The sequence below is a fragment of the Camellia sinensis genome, chromosome 12 (genome assembly GCF_055761805.1).
Source record: "Camellia sinensis isolate YWXY chromosome 12, ASM5576180v1, whole genome shotgun sequence".
Lineage (NCBI taxonomy): Eukaryota > Viridiplantae > Streptophyta > Magnoliopsida > Ericales > Theaceae > Camellia > Camellia sinensis.
In genome coordinates, this window is record NC_138972.1 from 137,153,311 (window position 1) to 137,177,133 (window position 23,823).

Here is a 23,823-nt window from a genome sequence, read left to right on the forward strand (position 1 = left end):
TAAAATAAAGTTAGAAAAATAATGTTTTTAATTTTTGTGTTTAGATTATCAATTTTTAATTTATTTGTTTTAGTGATAATCTAAACACACATCATGTCACAAATTTTTCAATAATTAAGGCTTGGTTTGGGAAGTAGGTTGGCTTTTTGGCTTTTTGGCTTTTTTGGCTATTTTAGCTTGGGCTAAAAAGCTTGGTTTGGGAAGGGCTTTTTGGCTTTTTGGCTTTTTTGACTTTTTTTGTGAGAGAAGAATGTAATGATTATATGTTGGATGTGATGTTTTGTTTGTTATGGCTAAAATAGCCTATTTTGTTTTTTGTGGCTAAAATAGCCAAAAAAAGCCTGAAAACCATCTTGCCAAACAGAGGCATGTTGAACTTACTTCAATTTTTATCCTAGGCAAAATATCAAATTAGGTGTTTTGAAAACATAATTACAAATCAATGATAAATTTTATAAATATTAATAATTAAAATTAAAAACTTTCTCATAAATCTATAATGACTTTTAAAAATTACACTAAAATTTAATTTCTCTTTTATCTTATAAGCTACATCAGTTAAACTAAAGGATAAATTATAAATACATTCTTTGAGATTTGATTAAAATATAAATTGTCTCTTATAATTTTAAAAATTACATTCCACCCTTTGAGATTTCTAATTTTATAACAAATTGTATTTTTTATTAATAAATCATTAAGTCAATTAACAGCTTTTAATGATGTTAAAAATATGTTTCAATTAATAATTTAAGTAATTTTATTATTGTATAGGAGAACAATTATGAATTTTATTTTTTTAGTTAATTTTGTTAAATAAAAAATTATAATAAGAGAATATTTACAATTTTTTAAATTACAGAGGACAATCTGTATTTTAAATAACTCTCAGAGGGTGTATTTATAATTTATCCTAAACCAAACTACAGCTCTCATCACTAATTGTGATAATTTTTAGTTGCAAGTAAGGGCTAGTTTGAGATACCTAAAAAAATCTAAAAAACCAAAAAAAAAGTTAAAAAATTATTACTATTCACAAAAAAAATAAATAAAATTATACATAAATTATTACAACACAGTCTGAACCGTCTCACAGACTGTTGTTGAGTGGCTGAAATGATTTGGAAAAATTGCACAAGTAGGGTGCACACAGTGTTGTTCTGCCCGTGGGGGCCTATCACGGGTCCCGTTTTGATAATCTGAACCGTTCAATATGTAGAACTCGTCGGACACTATATTTTTATAAAAAATCACGTTGATTGGATATCGCTAACTACATGATTAAATCAGTTTTGTATAAAAAAATAGATGGTGTTATAGTTAACGGTTGAAAAAAACTAATCCGATCAGATAGCTATCGATATCTGATCAACATGATTTTTTACAGGCATATAGCACTCGACGAGTTCTACATATTGATCAGTTCAGATTATCAAAACGGGACCCGTGATGGCCTCTACGGACCGAACAACACCGTCCAATGCAATGTCCAAAAAGTAGGCAACCATTTCTTATCATCAGACGATACAGCCTACTGCCTACTGTTCTTATCTTCTCCTACACATTAATTTATACAATTTTTTAATACATATTTTTTCGTAAAAAGTCAAAAAGTTAATCCAAACAACCATATTTTTTTCTTCAATTTTTTAGTCCAAAAAATTAAAAAATACACTTATTTAAAACACTTCAAACAACTCCTAAATATACACATTGTGGTCCCATTTAGAAACTTTACATTTTGGCTTAAAAAATCATACAGCTGAAAAAAAAATAAAAATAAAAATAAATTCACAAAACATTTTTTCATAGAACAAAAAAAATATTCCAAAAAAATATATTTTTTCATCTCTCTCATAAATAAAATCTAAAAGCCATTAAAATAGTGGAACTCCAAAAAGGCCGGTATAATAAACACAATCAAATTTAAAGGCAGACAAGATCACGTTGTGGTCGGTTAAACTGCAAGATCACTTCATTTTCTTATCCGATTTTGTACATGCTTATACTTTTTATTCATCAAAATCTAACGGTTAAGATTAATTTCAGAATATAATATCCAAGAATTACTTTGTACCAAAGAAAAATTTCATATTTCACATCAAAAGCTATCACCAAAGGAGATTATTTCGTGTCTCTCTTTCTCTTGAGAGGTTGAGCTCTCATACCCAATGTGTCCCATTGTAGTTTTGTCAAGATTATAGAAATTTATACACAGAAAGGAATGAATAAAATTGGAGTTATTACATATCAATAAAGTCAAGAAAAAAAATACACATTCATAAAAAAAAAATTTACAAATTTAATTATTAATATGTAAAAAACTTCATTGATTTGTTTTTTTTTTTCTTTTTTCTTTTTTAAAAATTATCCAGTTATGTTAATTTTCCAATAAAATTTTACAAAATTTATTAATAGATTATACTTTCAAAAAAATTTTTGCCCACCGATACATGTAATATACTCTATTATGCTGACCAATTCTCCAAAATGGAGAACCGTCCGAAAATATTCACTATGAAGCTGGATGTGTAAAAGCAGGCAAGACAGAAGCTCTCAACTCATAGGACCCAATAGAGCAGCAATAGCTACATCAAAAGATACCTTACAATGAAGATTTCAAAAGACACCATAACAAACCAATGATCCCCAAAAGTAATAGCTATACATCAGATTTCAGCAAGAAAATTTCTTCTACAAAAATATTCACTAAACTACACTTACCAACAAGGTGGTGATCACCAAAGTCTGTCACTACATCAGATTTCTGCAGGAAAATTTCTTCCGCAAAAGAGTTTCAAATGTGCATCAACATTATCACATAAATTTGGAACTTCATGCAGTACACCCAGGCTCCAAGTTTTAGATAAAAAGCCGCTAAAGAAGAAAGAGCATTACACAATGAAAACAAAAGACAAGTTTTATCTCTCATTGTCAGCTTCTCCACCTACTTCTTTACCTCCTCGTAATCTGCCTCAGGAGCCTGGTCACCACCCTGTGAACCTCCAGATGAACCACCGCCAGAACCTCCTGACATGTGTTGTCCGATCTTCGAAACAGCCTTGTTTGCAGCATCAAGCTTGGCTTTAATCTCGTCAATGTTATCTTTCCCCATTGCATTCCTCAAATCTGCAACAGCAGACTCGATCTCCGACACAACCTCACTCGGAATTTTGTCCCTATACTCATTCAAACTCTTTTCAATACTGTAAATAGTGGTGTCTGCATTGTTTTTGAGGTCGATGAGTGTTTTTCTTTCTTGATCCCTCTGAGCATGCATCTCAGCTTCCTTGACCATCTTCTCAATCTCATCTTCTGAGAGACCTCCAGAAGAACGAATGGTGATCTGCTGTTCTTTCCCAGTGGTCTTGTCCTTTGCGGAAACCGTGACAATTCCGTTGGCATCAATATCAAAAGTGACTTCTATCTGAGGCAGACCTCTAGGAGCCGGTGGGATGCCTACAAGCTCAAACTCACCCAGCATTTTATTGTCAGATGCCATTTCACGCTCTCCTTGCAATACTTTAATACCCACCTGAGTTTGGTTGTCCGCTGCTGTTGAGAACACCTGATACAACAAGTCCAATCAGAAAAACAGTACCTACCTACAAACATTGCTAATTTTACTCCTTGGTGGCGTTTGGTTTTCCTTTTGGGCTCAATAATCACAAAAGGACAAAAAAAAAAAGTCAAAAAAATCATTAAAAAGCCAAAAATCAAAAAAGACAAAAAAAAAAATAAAAAAATATCACTATTCCAAAGCAAAAAAGCCAAAAAAGCCAACCAAAAATACCAAACGAACAAAAAAATCTCAAGCTAAAAAAATCAAAAAAACCAAAAAGTCAACTAAAAAATTCATTGCCAAACGAAGGCTTAGGCCTCGTTTGGGAAGGGCCGGTTTAGCCAAAAAAGTCAAAAAGTTACTAAAAAAACCAAAAAGCCAACAACTCATACCAAAAAATCAAAGATTCTCTTTTCTCTCTACTTTTTGCACATCTTTTCGTAAAAAGCCAAAAAATCATCCCAAACATACTAGTTTTTTGTAGCTCATATTTTAACCAAACAGCCAAAAAGTTACTAAATTAGCATGTTCCCAAACGGGGCCTTAGTATTCTATTTCTATAATTACTCTTATTCAATTAACTAATTTTGTTTATAAGAAAATACCCTGGTTCATTTCCATTATAATGAAAAAATCACAGCTGTAATGCCTCGTGCAACAATCACTGTATATATAAAGAATGAAGTCTTCAAACAACATACCACTCCTAATAATAGAAACCAATCTTGAAATAAAGTTGAAGTTTGAGGAATGAAGAGTCACCTGGCTTTTCTTTGTTGGAATGGTTGTGTTCCTATTGATCAACCTAGTGAAGATACCACCAAGTGTCTCGATACCAAGGGAGAGAGGAGTGACATCAAGGAGAAGCAACTCCTTAACATCTCCACGAAGAATACCACCTTGAATCGCTGCTCCCATTGCAACTGCCTCATCGGGGTTTACCCCTTTGCTTGGGCTCTTGCCAAATATTTCCGCTACCACTTCTTGCACTTTTGGAACGCGAGTCATTCCTCCTACAAGAAGAACCTCGTCCACCTCCTTGGTTGTTATGCCAGCATCCTTCAAACAGTTCTTGCATGGGCTTCTAGTCCTCTCAATTAAGTGGTTCACCAAAGTCTCAAATTTTGATCTGGTCAATGTGATATTCAAGTGCTTTGCACCAGAGGCATCAGCTGTTATGAATGGCAGATTGATCTCAGTCTGAGATGTTGATGACAGTTCGATCTTAGCCTTCTCAGCAGCTTCCCGAAGCCTCTGGAGAGCAAGCCTGTCTTTTGACAGATCAATAGCCTCAGTTCTTTTGAATTCGCTCACTAAAAACTCCAGCAGAGCATTGTCAAAGTCCTCTCCTCCCAAGAATGTGTCCCCATTTGTTGCTTTCACCTGCATGTGAGAAAGTTAATTGAGGGTACATCTGAGTGAAGATTGAAGAACAGCGGCTTAAATAAAAAAGTGATCTGCATACCTCAAAAACACCATTAGATATCTCTAAAATGGAGACATCAAAGGTTCCACCACCAAGGTCAAAAACTGCTACAAGACCCTCCTTATTGTTCAAACCATAGGAAAGTGCAGCAGCAGTAGGCTCATTAATGATTCTCTGCACATCGAGACCAGCAATTCGTCCAGCATCCTTTGTTGCTTGTCTCTGAGCATCATTGAAATAAGCTGGGACAGTGATCACAGCTTTTGTGACAGTCTTTCCAAGATATGAATCTGCAGTTTCTTTCATCTTGGTCAGAATGAACGCTCCAATTTGGCTTGGAGAGTATTGCTGCCCATTAGCTTCAACCCAAGCATCTCCATTGGGAGCCCTGACTATCTTGTATGGAACCATCTTCATTTCTTTCTGTGTCTGGGGGTCATCAAAACGTCTACCAATGAGACGCTTAGTCCCAAAAATCGTATTTGTTGGGTTGGTCACAGCTTGACGTTTGGCAGGGGTACCGACGAGAAGCTCTCCCTTTTGGTTAAAGGCAACCACTGATGGTGTAGTCCGAGATCCCTCAGCATTTTCAATCACTTTGGGAGTCTACAAATAATGACGAGGGTTGATCAGCATTGTAACATAACATCAAAACAAATATGAACATTGGAGACCAAAATATATCTAACCTTGCCCTCCATTACAGAAACACATGAGTTTGTGGTACCCAAGTCAATGCCAATAACATCATTTCCAGCAGGCTTTGAACTGTTTCAGGAGGAAAATTTGTCAGAAGCAAAAAGAAGATAACGAGCACACTTGAAGAGAGAGAAGTATTATCTGATAATACCTAAATGGTCTGGCCAAACTTGCCCATTTGTGACCCATAGGTGAGAAAGCCCATGACGACTTGGCATTTCCAGTCAACTGAAAAGACATTAAAAATTATAACATTCAGTCATGTGGCTCCGTACATTAAAATTGGACCAACTATAAATCTTAAAGACTAACCAATTATCCATTATAAATGCTCTGAGCATCAAAAAGTCCATATAATTTTTTTGTATCGTATATACAGGTATATGATCGACAACTAAATACTACAATAAAAAAATGAACGCTTGTGGAATCTAAATCTGCTGTACAAAATTCTTTATACAGAGGAATCAAATTATAGAAAGCCTGGAACACATCATTATTGGAAACACTAGCTATCAAAGTTGGTTGAAGCACAGAAGAACTTAGTGATTAAACAAGACACGCATGTGACAGACAGGACTCGCTAAATTTCACTAAATATGCACCACCACTCCCCATTACCTTGGAGAAGGCATCGTGTTGATATAATTACTAAAATCACCACCATAAGAAGACTGGAAAATTAGAATCACATGCCACCACAATTCAAGAGTTAAAACAATTCAACCCCATTAAATCATGAAAAATCAATTTGTAGTTTAAGGAACAAACAATCCCAACATTATGCATACTACCCATGGAGTAAAAGGTGCAGCTAGGTAAAACTCATATATTACTAGGGCCAGAAAATGAAAAAATCTACGAGAACAGAAACCCAGAATTAAAACTGAAATTGAACCCCAAAAAGGAATCACACACACACACACGCAAAATGAATTTTATTCTATCAGGAAACAAAAATAGTGTTAAAAATCAAAACCCAGATGAGAAAAGGTAGTTGATATCAACAATGAATAAATCAAATGAATGGAGAACAAGGCGGTGTTGAAAAATGAGTACTTACGGATTTGTAGGCAGAGAGAGAAGCGGAGGGGAGATCGCGGCGACGAAGAGATCTGAGCAACACGGCGGTCGCCATTAGAGAGTGGAAATCCAATCAATTGGTCGAAACAATCGAAGAAACGTGAGAGGGATTTAAGGGAGGTTGTGGGTTTCGTTTGGGGGTTTTGGTAGGGTTTAGGGTTTTGAGGAGAGAGATGATGAGATGAGAGAAGAGGCTCGAAGTGGAAAGAAATAGCCGGCTACTTGGCTGGCATAATTTTAAGGGCAAATTACATATACACCCCTCCAGGTTTGACAAAATTACAGATACCCCTGAGGTTTGAGAAATTACGAATTTCCCCCTGAATGCTATATTTGCATAAGAAATTAGGGGGTAATTTGTTATGAAATATAAACCTCAGGGGGTAAATTGTTATGAAAATACAAACCTCAGGGGGCGGGATGTAATTTCCGAAACCTCAGGAGTATCTGTAATTTAACCAAACCTGGAGGGATGTATATGTAATTTGCCCTAATTTTTAACTATATGCGAAGTTTCTAGACGAGTCTATTGACTTCTTTACCAACTGACTAGAAAGTGCAAGCACGGTTTGATTAGGAAGTACAATTCAGCTTGATTGATTGGTTCTATTTTTTAAAAAGTATTTTTTAGAAAATTTTATTTTTATATTTTTTATATTTTTTTTTGTTTTTACTGATTTTTTTAATATTTTAAGTAATTTTTTTACTTTTTAGACACATCTAATATAAATATACCTAAAAAGTAAAAAAATTATAAAAAAAATCTTTTAAAAATTCACTAAATATCAAAAATAAAAAAAAATACAAAAATTCAGTATATTTTTTTGTATTTTTATATATTTATTAATTTTTTAAAATATTTTTTTATAAAATTTTCACTTTTTAGATACATCTAAATAAGGTGCATTTAAAAAAGTAAAAAAAAATGTTTAAAATTTTAAAAATATTCACTAAAAACAAAAATCAAAAAACTCAATTTTCAAAAAACTTAATCCAGAAAACTCAAACCAAACACACTGAATTACACTTAGAAAAATATTAGGAATTCTAACAATCTTATTAAGACACTAACAATGATTAATTTTATCAAAATTTACAAGTATGTTAGTAAAATTGTAAGTATTCCTAGTATTGTTGTTATACTTAAGACTCGTAACATGTTATTTTAGTAATTTTTTAATTTTTTATAAAAAATACGTAAAAAAATAAAGAGAGTGATGTGATAATTTATAATTATTTTTTAATTTTTTAACTAAAATATATAATTGACAAACGAGACATAAGTTCCTTAAAATTTGAAATTACTCAATCCTTTAGAAAAAATATAATAAATTTAAAAAAATTATAATATATTGACTTAAAGTTTTTAATTCATATAATATTTAATTATTTATATCAGAAATTTATTAGTCATATAAAAATAACATTTACATCTCTTTTATATTAAAAAATATATTTTACTTTATATATATTTGTCAATTCATACCATTTGTATTAATTTTTACCTCTTTAACTTTATTAAAAATATGTCAATGCATTTATATATCAAAATTATAAAGTTTGCTGTATGTTTTTCAAATTTTAAAAGGTAAATGTAATTTACCTCTTTTTAATAATTGGAATATAGGATTATCTTTGAAAAACAAAACAAAACAAAACAAATTAAATTGAAAAGATAAAAGGCATTAAAAAAAGCCTCTTTCGTATTTGGCTTTTAGTTACGGTTGTGCATTTATAGCAAAAGTTAAAAGTTGACTTTTTTATATTTAATGACATTTGAAAAATTAGTTTCCAGTCACTAGTAAAATTACAATTCTACCTCTCAATAGTCAAAATGTGTTACATGGATGAAATTGTAAATATTTTAAATTGAATGTGGGTAGTTTGGTTATTTTATTGTGATTTGACATCATAAACAAATATTAATCAAAAAAGTCAAAAATAAATTTGTATCAACTTCCCAAATCACTTGTCTAAAAAAATCAAAAACTTAGTTAAAAGTCAAAAAAATTACTTTTTATCATCTTCCCAAAACATCCCATACATTTTCTTTTACCTAGCTCAGCAACAATTCGAGTTTGGCACAGCTCAGTAAACGCCACCTCGTCTTCCAAGCTTCGGCCTACACTTAAATGCGTCAGGATCCTCTGGAGTTTAAACCCTGAAGTGATCTCCTAAAGTGATCCATCCAATGGCTGAAATTAAATCTCACAAAAACGACGTCGTCTTGGTGAGTAATTTGAAAAAAAAAAAGGATCTATTTCTTCGTTTCTGTGACTGTGAAGCAGAGCATTAGAGAGAAAGAAAGAGGGAAAGAGAAGGGTTGAGAGAAGAGGAGGATCCAAACAGGTATTGGTTTGTATGCATTGATTGAATACAAATAAACGATGGACAAACCTAACAAAAATTCAAACAGGTATTGGTTTGTATGCATTGATTGAATACCTTACTGGAAAAACTTCGTTTTCGATTCCATTGAGGGAATGCTTTTGTGTATACAAATATATATATATATATATATATGTATATCTATTAGAATATGTATCTATAGAATTAGTCGATTCCGGTGCAAAATCGGATGGTTCGATCGAGAAAGAGAGAGAACGACGATGATTTCCGGCGAAAAAATATTTTTTCTTTCTGTCTCTCTAATGCTCTGCTTTACAGTCACAGGAACGAAGAAATAGATCTGAATTTTTTTTTTCAAATTACTCACCAAAACGACGTCGTTTTGGTGAGGTTTAATTTCAACCGTTGAATAGATCACTTTAGGATATCACTTTAGAGTTTAAACTCCAGAGGATTCGGATGCCACTTAAATATGGATAGGCCAAGATGACCCAACAAAAACATGGATGGCCCCCAAAAGCCCCCATTTAGAAGTTCCAACTTCCAATGCCACCTTTAAAATGTGTTTTTTTTGAACTTCCTTTAAAATGTGTTGGAAGGGTATTTTTAGACCGTAGCAGTGCTAAAATAATATATCAAAACATGAAACACTCATTATAGCAGTATAATATGTGTGCTATAAATAGGGTTGCATGTGAATTTATAATATTAATAATTTAAGAGTAAAAAAAATATTAATTGAATCCACAAAATTTATTGATTTATTATTTTTTTTATTGAAGAATTTTAACCAAGTCAAACGTTTGGAGAACATTGACAGATAAATTTTATTACTGGTGATAATGAGATTCTCATTTCTCTTTCTATAATTGAGGCATATCCTTAGGCTTTGTTTGATTAGCAAAATTAATAGTGATAGGATTTAACAATCTATAGAATTAGTGCATGATTAGTTATTCAACTAGATTAGTGGAATAAATAATCCCCTCTTATTCAAGTTTGTTTTGCAATGAATATGAAATATATAATCTCAATTATATGTTTGTTTTACATTGTTAGTTACAAGATTAAAAAATTTATTAATTTTGTTAGATAGGATGTACATCAAAATTTAATCTGGATAATAAAAATTACAACCGCACACTAAAATGTGAATTCAACATTAATAATCTTAATTATCTACTATGATCTTACTAATCAAATAAGCCCTAAATTAATACCAAATGTTTACCAACTTTGTAGAATCCAATGAAATTGTCCTCACTTAGTCCATTAATGCCATCACAAACAAGGACGTGCATGTGCTTACACTATTATTATCACAAAGGGTAATGCTAAACATATCAGATTTTTCACCAAACAAATAACCAAATATCTTACATGAGTGTGAAGTCTGTAATTTTATGAATCCCACACTCATATAAGACATTTAGTGATTTATTTAGTAGAAAATTTAGGACTTGTAACATTTTCTTATCACAAATTAGAGGAAGTAATTACAAGTATGATTAGCACATTGACTTTTGTGTATTACGCAAGGATCGAATTTTTAGTGCCCATTTGGGACTTTGGTTTTTTCAATAAATTTTTTAATTTTTTATGTAGTGAAAAAAGTTAATGAATCTAGAATATTTTTTTTTGATTGAATAAATAGTTGTAAAAAAAAAAGGTGTTTGATTGATATATATTATTTAACTTTTTAATATGAAATTGAATTTGTTAACTTTTTTTTAAAAATTATTTTACAATTTTTTTACTTTTTGAGTTTAAAAGCTTCTCACCGTGTGTCTCATACCAAAAAATCCACCCTAATAATTTTCCAAATTAGAGGTATAAAGAAGAATATTTTATTTTCTTCATTTGTGGATAATAAAAAATAATCACTTGAAAAATAAATAAAATTAAGGAAAAAGAAACAGTTGATTTAAAAACTTTTGTTGAACAGTTAGATAATTGGAGATGTTAGGAGCTTTGTAGAAGCCTAAAAATTTTCCCAATAATTACACTTAACACCTCTATATTTCTACTGAAATTTTATTTTAATTCATTTACTTCCTTATAAGTTAAATTGCAATATCATTATTTTATCGATTTGACGTTAACAATGTTGATAGAATTTATCATCTAAATAAATGTGACATTTTTCTCGCTTCATTAATATTCTTACAGTTTTATTTTAAAATCACACTTTAATGTTTGTACTTGTATCAAAATTTCACTTTAGCTTCTCCACTTTTAGTTTTCATTAGCTTCATTGATGTAGGATGGACGGAAGGATAAATTGCATCTTGATTTAAATTTAAGTAATTAAAGTGAAACTTTAATAAAAATACAAAAATATTAAGTATAATTAACCTGAAATTTTATATTGACACCAATCTTTGGAAGTCAATCTTTTGAGTCATTGCAGTTAGGAGCTTCAAATGCTCAACCACAAGTTTATTTGACTATACCAAATTTGGAGATTATCAATTTGGTTAGGGCAGGCAATTTTTCACCAGGTGTCATTGATTTAGTAGGTTGAGGTTACGCACTTGTTTGCTGCGATTTATTTTAAATTAATAATTTATGGCAAAAACTAACAAGTGTTTCTAATGCGATGAATTATTTCGTCTTTCAAGAATTCTAATTAGGTTGTGTGTCTTTCAATTTAATTGATTGTTTTATGTAATACATAGGAGAAAAAATAAAAAATAATGTGTATGTAAGCAATAGAATTGTAAGGGCATATCACATAAGATATGAGGCGGACCTACATGATAATTTTTCCTCTTATGCATTGTTTAATGTTAGGAAGTGTGTATAAAGTATCTTAAAAATCTATAAAACTATTAAAAAGTATTAATTTCAGTAAAAATGTGTTGAATTTAGTAAAAAGTGTCTTGTATTTTTAATTTTTTTTGTCTTTTATTGTACCTTAAGGGCACTTGTTAACAAGACCCATAATTTATAGGCAAGTATTTAAAACAAATTTTTCTTTAGTTTCAAGGCAATTAATTTTTTTATACTTATTTAAATTATTTTCACCATATAAGTTGTAATTAAAAATTATAATATATGATTCAATACATAAAATCAAATAATTGAGTAAAAAAGTAAACCAATAAATTAAAGAAAATAGGTTCATTAACTCATGGGAAAATTGTAAATCAATGGTACATTCACAAAATATTTATAAATTCATAATTTTTTTTATTACTTTAATTATTAAAACTGATAAAATTTGATTTGAATTTTTTTCTTAAAACATACACTGAGTGGTCTTTTGGCAACATTGGTAAAAAGCTGTGTTTGTAGTTGGAAAAAAAGAAGCTACAGTCGGCTTTTTTTAGCGAGAAGCCATTTGGCAAGGTGAAAAAAAGCTACATGAGAAATTATAATTATACCTTTTATATTATTTAGGGTTATACATGGGTGAACATGTAAATTTTTTAAATTGGGTGGGGTAGTTTGGTCATTTTATTGTGATGTGACATCATAAATAAATATCAACCAAAAAAGCCAAAAATAGCTTTTTACCAACTTCCCAAATCATTTTCCAAAAAAGCCAAAAAACTTAGTAAAAAGCCAAATGCCAACTTTTTACCATCTTTTCAAAACACCCCAGAGAGAGTGAGGGAAGTGGGGAAAATGAGGGCTAATAATTAGGTTGCACATGGTGTGCAACTTTCAGGGGGTTGCATACTTAAACAGCTCCCATATATATATATATATATACTAGTGGTTGGCACAAGCGATGCGTGTGCAAGTTAAATAAATAAAAATAAGTAACATATTTAACATATTTTTGTTGTAATCTCAGATGATAAGAATCTTTCTTATCAAATTTGTGGTCTTGAGTTCAAGTCTTGGCCAATTCTCTTCTCTAACTTTTTTTTTTTATATATAATGAATCATTGGACCCTTGGCATGAGAAGAGACGAAGCTTCAAGAAACCAATCTAAATGCTCACACACATATATAATATATATAGTATAGATAGATGATAAGGTGGTTCATGAACCTCTGGCCTCTCGTTTTCCTCCTCCTTCTCTCCGGTGTGGTTGTATCTAAACCCTTTATCTCACTGACTCCTTCCTTTGATCCCTCTCTCACGGTCTATCCCTGTTTACCTGATCTCTTCTTTTCCCTCGCGTTTCTCTTACAGCCGGACCACCGCTATACTGTTGGGAATCCAAAGTCACCGCCACCGATTTACCAACAACGACCATTACGCCACCGCCAACCCCAACCCCAGCCCCAACCCTTTTGCGTTACGACCTCTATCTAGAATCAGGTAATTTGATTTCTCTCTGTGTTTAAATCATAGACTGTTGCCCTCGTGTTGTTGCCAATTTCCATCTTACCATCCCTTGGTATCTCTCTCTTGTTTTAATGTGATGTGTAATTTTAATTTTATAAATATTTGTAGTATCTTGTGAGTTGTAAGTGTTGTAGGGTAAGTGGGAGTGGTTGTGTAATAGTGGCTGATTATGTTCTTTGAATTTTGATTGCATTTTTAGATGGTTGTAAAAATGTATTAGTTTGCTAGCAATTTAAATAAAAGTATTTTGGAACTATATTTTCATTGCGTTTATGTCTTGAAAACTTATGATTGATTTAAGATAATCTTCAGGGATTTCTTCTAAAATATATTTAGTGAAATTCACATATAGCAGCTACAACTTGTGGTAGGCCTCTCTCAATTTGTTAGTTAGGGAAGACAACCATCTCAAGTGTTTTTGGTAATCTTTAGTGCTTAATGTTCTGGTTGAATTAAGTAGATTTCAGCTAGTAGCATGTTAAGCCAAATGCTATTTTGTTGTAAGTGTGAAAGTAAATCCTTTGTTTGATTGATTTTTAATTTTCTTTCTTAGGAAAAGCGAAATTAGGTATTGGTTCACACACAAAAATAGTAGTTTGAATAATGCTAGTCAAATGGTGCCTGAACTGCACTTGTTTGTATCTTTTTTTAAGCATGAGTAGTCAGCAAGATAATCTCCAACCAACAGAACAAGTGTGAACAACTAAAAAGAAATGTTTTAATTGCTTCAAATCAGCTGTTATATGATTTTAATTTGAACCACTATAACATTTTCTTAGTTTAGTGACATTTGAAAGTGCCACAAAATTATTGGTTTAATGACATTTTTTAGTCTTGTGATATTTTGAACAAGTGCCATTTGTATCTGTGCCATGGTAGATACTTGCAAGTGCCACTACACCATCATGGCTAAAAACTTTCAATGACATTTTGATGTCATGGTAGATATTATTTGTGACACTATCAAGCGCCATTAAAAAGAGAGTTAGTGACATTTATAAGTGTCATTACACCATCAAGACTAAAACCTTTCAGTGACACTTTAATGTCATGGTAGGCACTATTTGTGACACTATCAAGTGCCATTCGTGACGATAATTCGTTGTAGAACAATTTGATCCGCTCTTGCGGAGACTCGAATCGCCAACTTCCCGCACCATAAACCTTATACACCACACTCTTCCCACTACACCTCTATAGCACCGCATGATTATATATGCAACATATATTATTTATATAGTACATACATCCATATTAATATAAAAGTATATGTATAAACATAATTATTTTATTGAACATAATTTATTTAAAATAAACTATTTACTAGCAAAATAAAAAAAGACCACTTTTGGCGACTAAAAATATTTTTTAGTCGACAATTCTATATTTTTGGCTACTAATTGTTTTTTAGTTGCTAAAAAACTTAACTTTTGCCGACTAAAATTGGATTTGGTCGCCGAAGATGCACTTTCAGTTATCAAAATTTTGGTCGCCAAAAAATTTAATTCCCGCCTTAGGATTTTAGTTCTCCCGCGCTAAAAATGACTACTTTTGGTGACTAAACTTATTTTTTAGTTGCCAATCGTAGACTTTTGGCTACTAAAATTTTTTTAGTCGATAAAACCCATATAATCAGCAACCAAACTTATTTTTAGTCGCCAATTGTAGACTTTTGGCTACTAAATTTTTTTAGCCGCCAAAAAACTTTATTTTGGGCTACTAAAAATTTTTTAGTCACTAAAACCCATATAATCAGCGACCAAACTTAGTTTTAGTCGCCAATTGTAAACTTTTGGCTACTAAAATTGTTTAGTTGCCAAAAAGCTTTACTTTTGGCTACTAATGCTGTTTTGGTCGCTGAAAGCTATACTTTCAGTGACCAAATTTTTTTTGGTCAGGAAATTTAGTCGCCGAATGTGCTTTTTCCTGTAGTGTATATTGAGTTTTATTTATTTATTTTTAATCATTTACTGCATTTTAAAAATTTAGAAAATATATTGGCATTTTTTGTTTTTTCAAAAATGCCATTATAAGCTTGGAAAGTTTTTGGCTTAGTAGCATTTCTCAAAATGCTATAAAATATTTGTTTATGACACTTTTCACCTAAGTGTCATAAAAAGTAATTTGCACCAACCTAATGTCCTGAAATTTTTTAAAAAATGCCATTGCTACAAAAGTTTAGTGGCATCTGTTGGTAAATGTCACGAACATAATTTTTTGTATCATTATTTTATAAAATGCCATAAAATTGATGTAACATTTCTTTATTGAAATGCCACTAGAGCCTTATATGTTTGTGGTTCTGTAGCATTTTTCTAAAACATTTAATGCCAATTTTTATTTTTGTGGCGTTTTTTAGAAACATGCCATTAGTGTAGTGTCACTAAAGTGTAAATTTGTTGTGGTGACATTTTTGTTATAGTGAAGTGACACTCTTTTTAATTTTAATGCCACTAGAGCCTATGTTTGTCGCTCTATGACATTTTTCTAAAAAATGCCACCAAATATTCTTTTTGTGACATTTTTTAAGAACATGCCACTAGTATGGTGTCACTAAAATGTGTTTTTGTTGTAGTGAACTTTCAATCCACATGAAGCTTATGTTTGATAAAATAAATTTCAACATTCTCTTTTCAAAGTATATTGATGATAAGAGAATACATGAATTATTGTTTTCCCTCTTAAGCTTGGAGGCTTTTCTAGAACCATGAAAAGGTTAGTATGATATTTTATGTTGGGTAAATTACACTAAAATCCCCCTCTATTATTTTGAAATCACACTAACACCCTCTTTATTTCTTGAAATACCACTGACCTTCCTTACTTTTAAAATATGTGTAACATTTAAGTCAATCTGTCAATAAATCGTCCATTAACCTAACGGAAAATGATGACATCAAAACAAGAAATATTTAAAATGAATTACCCTTCTATTTTGTCCTTTCCCATTCCTTCTCTTTTCCGCAATTACATAACCTGCACACACACACACACACACATATATCACCATCATTAAAAAACCCATCATCATATAAAGACCAACTACAATTTCATAGAGAAGGCTTTAGAGAGAAAACTGAAAAATGGAGGCCATGATTCCTAGTCAAACTTGTATGACACAAAAGTTGTATATACACAAAAAAAAAAAAAAAAAAAAAAAACATGCAAACCCCACAACGAAAGAACTCAACTATCACCATGTACAAAAGTTGTATATACATAAAAAAAACATGCAAACCCAACAACGAAAGAACTCTACTATCACCATGCCATTGTAATTAGGGGTAGCCATCTATCCCAATATTCCACTACACACATCAGATAACAAGCAATATATGATTTCAACAATTAAAGAAAGATTCAACAATTATAGAGCTTCAAATGTAAACAATTAAATATATGCCCATAACAGAGTTTCAATAGTTTCATTCTACAAAATCTAGTTTTAACAAATATATATATATACACAAAATATATGTACATATAATATGCATACATCTATAACAATCACAACGTCATTTTCCTCCTCTAGTTGCAAACTTGCATTACCCACCATTACACCCATCCAAACTCAATCCTCCTAGATACCACCATTTCATTCCTTCCATATAAAACCAATAATCAATCCAATCCCTCATATCCCCAAACCAAACCCAGAATCAATCAACCATTTGTTTAGGGGGAAAAAAAATTGCTAGGACGAGAGAGAAAGAAGACAAATCAAATAAAAGAGACGAGAAGTGAGAGGATTGGAATGGAAATTGATCAAGCTATGTGCTAGGTTGCTCGTTACCCATATTGGAGGTTCTTCCCTCTGGATTTGCCTAGCCATTCCCTTTCTCTCTACCGTAGCCATAACCACTTGCCCATTCCTGGCCACCGACGCAGTTTAATCAAACCCCAATGGCAATGGACAATGGTTGCGGAGGTGGAGGGAGTTGCGTAGTTTTTGACGATGCCCTCTTCCTATTTATTATCTCATTTATTTTATATAAAATGTAAGTAAATAAACAAAGGGCATTACAGTAACTTTACCATTGTAATTGATGGTGTTACTTGATACGGGGTGTCAATGTGATTTTGGAGCATAAAGGGGGTGTCAGTGTGATTTCAAAGAAATTTAGGGGGTGTCAGTGTAATTTACCCTTTTATCTTTGATTTATTTCCTATTGGAAGAACAATTTTCCAAGTTGTTTGAACCCATTGTCCTATTTGTTGGAAAGATTGTTAGGATGAAAGCAGTGGAAAGTGTGAGAAAGGGAAAAAATTTAAAAATAAAAATAAAAATTCCACTTTTGTTTAGGATGATAATGATGGAAAAAAAAAATGTAAGAATGTTACATTTTTTGTACAACCCATTGTAGCATGGTAAGTTGCCCTTCAATTTCTTGCAAGAAATATAGAAATGTTTATTTCCTTATGAAAGTAGCTAACTATTATTACTTTATTTCAGAAACTTTATCTTAAATGAATGCATACTAGAAAATCAAAGTAACGATTTTTGTCTCTTTAGATATTAGAGAAAAGTTTATGGTATTTTTGAAAGTTATATTTTTTTGATCAATGTTATAGAGCGAAGTTACGATTTTTTGGTCTTTAGAGAAATGTTAATTTTTGAAAGTTATACTTTTTTTTGATCAATTTATAGATTTTTTGAGCAAAGTTATAAATTTTGTATAGTTCGAAAAAAGTTATAGTATTTTTTAAGTCCACTAATTTGATTTACAATTTCCAAAATGCCACTACCACATCATTCTTGTGGGACTTTTTATATGAATTTTCTATTTGCATATCATTTTCCCACTATTTGTAACTATTGAATCTCATAATGGTTTCATTTTTCTCTCTTAAGTAGACGAATTTGTTGTTTTTCAATTGAAGACCTCCCTTCTAGAGTGGAAATGTCAAACTCAACCACTCTGCGATTGAGAGATTTGTCTAAAGATGCATCCATATACTTCTGCGTAAGGATAAAAAATGGCTATAACTAGTATGTAATCAAGAATGATTCGACAATGCTTGAGAACAAACTTCTCTATCCAATTTTTCCCCAATCACTAATGGGCCAGTTTGTTTCTTCAATCGCTGTCATTGGCTCCATTGTATATGTTCTTGGCGGTGCAAATCTAGATACGTATGACTATATTCCTCCAGCCTTCAGTGATGTATGTTACATCGACACGCTTCATCCAAACGACAGCTGGAAGATAGGCCTTTCCATGATTGTACCAAGAGTGGGCACTCACTTTATCACCATAAACACAAAGATCTATGCTGTGGGATTGCAACTTAAGATGTGGAAGAGGGGGGGGATTATAGTATCTCCTTTTGTTGAGGTTTTGGATACAGTGGATCACCAGGGTGGTTGGAGTAAGTTGCATGACCACCACTTTTCAGACATGATGCCTGATTCGATAATTGGGCATGCTGTTTTGGACGGTGGTAAGAGGATTTTGATGCATTGTTTTGGATCGCCCTACCTATTTTGCTCTGATGTTGAGGCTAATTCTTGGAAGTTTTATAGCGACAATTTTGGTGGGAACAAGATCTCATCGGCCTTTGTAGATGGGATTCTATATTATGTAGAGTTTAGAGATCCTGGGGTCATTTTTGGTCTCGATGTTTCTAATCCTAAAAACCTCCCCAAGATAGTGAAGTGAACAAGGATGAAGAAGATGATTGCGAGTGGATACCCCAATCTCGCATATCTTTGGTCTCATTGGGAAACAATAAGTTAGCTGTGCTTTGGGCTTTGAGAGCTTGTGATTCTAATAATGACCATGTTGATACGGTTTGGTTGGTATTAAGAGTATATTTAGCACCAAACCGATCATTTCAATTTTTATGATTGAGAAACCGATACAGACTGTATGCTACGGTTCGGTTTTATCGATTTTGTCAGTTTGATATAAAAGAAAAATTTATATGAAATTTTAAAAGGTTTTATAGTAGATTATTGAATTTTATAAAAAAATATATATGAAAATTGCTTTATAAATATTTTTCTCCCTATATTTAATCACAAAAGTGTATTATATTAGCTATTTCTCATATAATGTTCAAGAAATTATAATATAAAAATATTTAAATATAATATTTGGTCGGTTCAGTTTGTATTGGTATAAAAACTTTCAAAAGCGAAACAGACCGTATGTTATGAAAAATAGATTGCAAACAACAATTTCAGTCAGTTTCGATCGATCGGCTCAGCTTTATTGATTTTTCTTACATCGCTACTTGAGAGAGGTTAGTATGATTTACCTTGAAAGAAAACAGAAATAAGCAAAAATTATAGAATAGTTCCAGAGTACCATGTGATCATGCTCGCTCACCAATTACTATTTATTGTGTCTCTTAATATTTCTCAATTATCTAACACAAATAATCAATACTTTATCTTTTCAGTAATCATATTATCAGAAAACACTACGTGATTGTACTATCGAATTACCAAATAACCAACATGAGAAATGAGTTCCACCACTCTCACAAATAATTAATCCAATGCCACTCTGGCCAAAGGAGTAGGTATGGATAGTGGGTGTGGTGGGGTCGAGAGATAAAGAGAGTGGGGACATGAAGTATTTTTGTGTAAAGTTGAGTGCATGATCGTGTCAAATCGTCAATAAATGACACCTCACTCCTTCCCACCACCCTACCGATCTATCTCCCTCTGTCATTATTCTCGATTCTACAACCCCCCACCCAGCGATGACTAGCTCCTCCGCCACCACCCCTCGCAAGGTCTCTCTCTCTCTTTTCAGTGCTTGCCATCAGTAACTCCGATGCGCCACATCACCTATTCCTGCTCTTGTTTGACAATTGATATGGCCTTTTGCATTTCCTATGAAGAAATCTGAAGAGGAAAAAAAAACACACACACACATGAAGATTATCAGATACTGACATAACTAAAAAGAAATGCCTTGATTTTTTTAATTGAGCACAGTAAACATGTATATAATTCCTTTAATAATGTCTAAGAAGAGTCCATCCAAAACCCTCCAACAAGGAGAGAGGATGACCCTCTCCTATTTAGGACACCAAAATCAGCTTTCCACCACTAAAAATCCTCTGGATTTCAGTGGTAGAAAGGTCATGCAAAGCACAAAGCAAGGGCCAAAAGAGATGGCTTGAAACAAGGCCTAACAAGGCCTAACAGGGGGGAAACAATCCCAAACCTCAAAATGACCTTAGACAAAGCTTTAAAGCACACAAAATTAGAACTTTTATCAGTTATAGTTGAAGCTTAAAACAATATGCAAGATAGGCTAAAAGCTTAAGCAAGAAAGGGGTATCTAAAGCAAGTTTGCTCACCCTTGAAGAACACCTTCAAGAACACAACTCCAGCAAATTTTTCAAGCTTAAACCAGTCCAAGAACTCTAAAATCAACCTCAAGAGACCTCAGCTCCAAGGGGGTGGTGTTCTAGTGTGTGTTTGTATGCAAAAGTAAGACAATACTACATTTTAAGGCACAAAACAAGATCAAACAATGTGAGATAGATACAAAACTATATCTAAACTCTCTAACCTAATTTTTTTGAACCCTTGAGGAGTGAGGGGATGGTTCTCTCTTATAGAGAACCAAAAGCAAAGCTTCTTGAGTAAGCTAAATCAAGGGGCAAATCCCTCCATACACGTGTATGTAGGGGGTCACTAGTGGGTGCCAGCTGGCACAAAATATCTGCATAAAGCAGATGAACATAGTTCGACTAGCAAAAATGGCCGATCGGCCAACGCAATGGCCGGTCGACCAAATATAGTGCCGATCGGCCAACACTTTTGGCCGATGGAGGGAAAAAAGGGCCGATGGCCTCAAGCCTTGACCGGTGGGTTGAGGGGATGGCAAACAAGCCACCCTCTTCCCTCAGAAGCAAAAACACAAGTATTTGGTCCACAACCAAGCACAAAGCAAGCAAGTTGAGAGATCCTGAGGCAAGGCGCGCGGCCGAGGCCTACGGGAACTCCAAACGAACACGAGTATGGATGATCATCGAGTGTTCAAACGATGACGTCCAAGTCTTGAGGACGGTCAAAAATGGGGTGTCTACAGTGGCATTTGGATATGTAGGCCTTGTGGATGCTTCCATATCGGTATTGTTTATATACGTGGTATTTATACCTTTGCTAAACTTCATAAATTGTGTTAGATTATTTCTACTGGGCTGTTGGCTCACCCTATAAGGGAATACCATTTTTCAGGTGCAGATGAGATGTTTCCTCCAAGGCAATAGTGTGGATGGACTTTCGGGAAGCAAGAGCTTCTTAATTATGTATTATTGTGTGTTTGTTGGTATTTGTAAACCCAAGGGCTTAAGATGTGATGAGCGAGACTCAATTAGTGTAACCAAGCAATGACTTGGAAAGATGTAAGCCTACAAGGCATTTAATTGTTTGTTAAACAGTAAACTCTAATATATGAAAGTATGTTGTTTCTCATGTTTATTCCGCATATGAGTTATCTTTATTGTATTATTTTGGGGCGTTACATCAAAGAGATTGCTCGTGTTGCCAATCCCACCTGATATTGATTCACTGCTGAGGTCAAGACCGATAACATGGCTATCATTGCATGTTGCACTAGCCCAAGAACAACAATCAGTACTTGAATTCCATGACATGAGTTTGGACTTGAGCTTGGAGGAGGAAAGGTAAGTGTCAAATGTGAGGCTTTGCTTCAATTTGAGCAATGTCAATAGCTCATGGTCAAGGCATTGGCTGGGAACGAGATCTAAATTTGTTGAAAGTGTGATGAACAAGAAAAGCCATGTGGAGAGTGAGATGTTGATCGAAGGTGGATGTAAGAGGCTCTGGCAAGGTTGAACAAAGAGCTTTGAATATTTTGGCATTGATGTGTGGTGGTGGTGCTATAAATTTTGAAACTACTTGGGGGAATTTTGAAAGAGTAATTGTATTCACACGACATGCTTATGACTAACGATTCAGCTCGAGTTGTGAAGTCTTCATTCCAAACTTTGTATTCTTCATTTGACATAAATTTTGATGTGATGTTTGAATTTAAATCTTACTTTTACAAATGTAATTTTTCTTCTCTTAGTTCATTCATATCAATTATAAAAATAAAAATAAAAATTTAATTCTCAGTTTGGATTTTAAATTTATGTAACAATTTTTTAAGTGGGAGAAAAAGGAAATAGATTTGTTAATAAAATTGAGAATTTTTTTTTTCTTTGTAAATTTGCTCTCAAATGTAATATCCAAACATAACCTCAAATTGTTATTTGACTACTAATATATGACTTTGTGGGACATTGATACTTTGAGCAATTATGGATTATATTATATGATATGTTTTGTCAATCATATGATTTGATTTCAGTGTACTGTGGTTAGAAATGTGAGGGAATTAATTAATACAAATATTATGAATCATAAAAATATATTTTGAAATTTATCTCAAATTGAGTTGTATGGTGAGCTTTAAAATTGGTGTAATATAAATTTTATCTAAAATAATTATAACCTGTACATGTGTTTTTCTTTTAATTTTCTGAATATATATATATATATATTAAATTTATAATACTGCAGATTTTTCCTTCGATAAAAAAGCAATTGGAAGCCATTGGATTGAAGGCATTCAGATCCTCTAGAGTTTAATTCTCTAGAGTTTCTTTCAATTATTCAAAATGATGTCATTTTGTTGATGAAAAAAAAAAAAAAGAGAGGAAGAAATAAACACAGCAGCAAGCAGCGCCCTTCCAACTTTGTCATGTATGACAATTCATTTGGAATTTGCCCAGCAACATTTGCATTTGACAAATTCAGATATAGACCAGTGACATGACCTGCTTTGTCGCAAGTCACGCCCTTCCAACCACAACAATCGTTTGTTTGAGTCCAAGCACAACAATGGAAATGAAATGAATTGCTCAAGTTGGGAGTGGTGGCTTCTTTATTGAGTCTATTCTTCAAGTAAAAAGCCACTTGCAAAATCTAAAGGCTAGTGTTCCAATATTTTCTCCTTCAGTTGATGCACTTGTAAACATAAATTTCAGAACATGAAACTTCATGTTTCGGATCATCTACCATGTATATCATCAAGAAAACAAGACTAAAACTTACCCGAATCCATCGATGAACGGTTAAACGGAAGCGTCTGATTGTCAATAAAACCTTTGATATTGACTATGTTATTGCCTTCTAATCCTTTCCCCTTTGGTGCCTTATGTTTCTCCTTGAGAGGATTTAGAGAAAAAAAAAATAAGAACACTATTTCTTTTTTTCATAGAGAACATTATTTCCTTTCAGTTTTGAAAACCAATAAATAGAAATTAAAACCAATAATGGTTAAAGGTTGTAATTGGTTTTCAAAACTGAAAGGTTGTGGAAGTTCAAAAGGAATGAAAACCTTTTAAAGGTTGTAATTGGTTTTCAAA

General features: G+C 32.6%; 1 protein-coding gene across 1 annotated transcript; it reads right to left on the minus strand.

The window, feature by feature from the left end:
* Positions 1-2,643: 2,643 nt before the first annotated feature.
* LOC114310156 (heat shock 70 kDa protein, mitochondrial) lies at positions 2,644-7,011 on the minus strand. Its single transcript, XM_028256065.2, has 6 exons — positions 6,751-7,011; positions 5,839-5,915; positions 5,678-5,756; positions 5,028-5,594; positions 4,325-4,945; positions 2,644-3,568 (listed from the first exon to the last, which is right to left on the minus strand). Exons 1-6 carry the CDS (start codon positions 6,823-6,825, stop codon positions 2,948-2,950), a joined length of 2,040 nt encoding a protein of 679 aa, XP_028111866.1. The 5' UTR covers positions 6,826-7,011; the 3' UTR covers positions 2,644-2,947.
* Between the last annotated feature and the right edge of the window lie 16,812 nt (positions 7,012-23,823).

Coding starts and splice junctions, on each gene's coding strand:
- LOC114310156 (XM_028256065.2), bottom strand. CDS start 6,825: ATGGCGACCGCCGTGTTGCTCAGATCTCTTCGTCGCCGCGATCTCCCC. Junction 5,916..6,750: donor CTCTCTCTGCCTACAAATCC/GTAAGTACTCAT, acceptor ATGTCTTTTCAG/TTGACTGGAAATGCCAAGTC. Junction 4,946..5,027: donor TATCTAATGGTGTTTTTGAG/GTATGCAGATCA, acceptor TCTCACATGCAG/GTGAAAGCAACAAATGGGGA.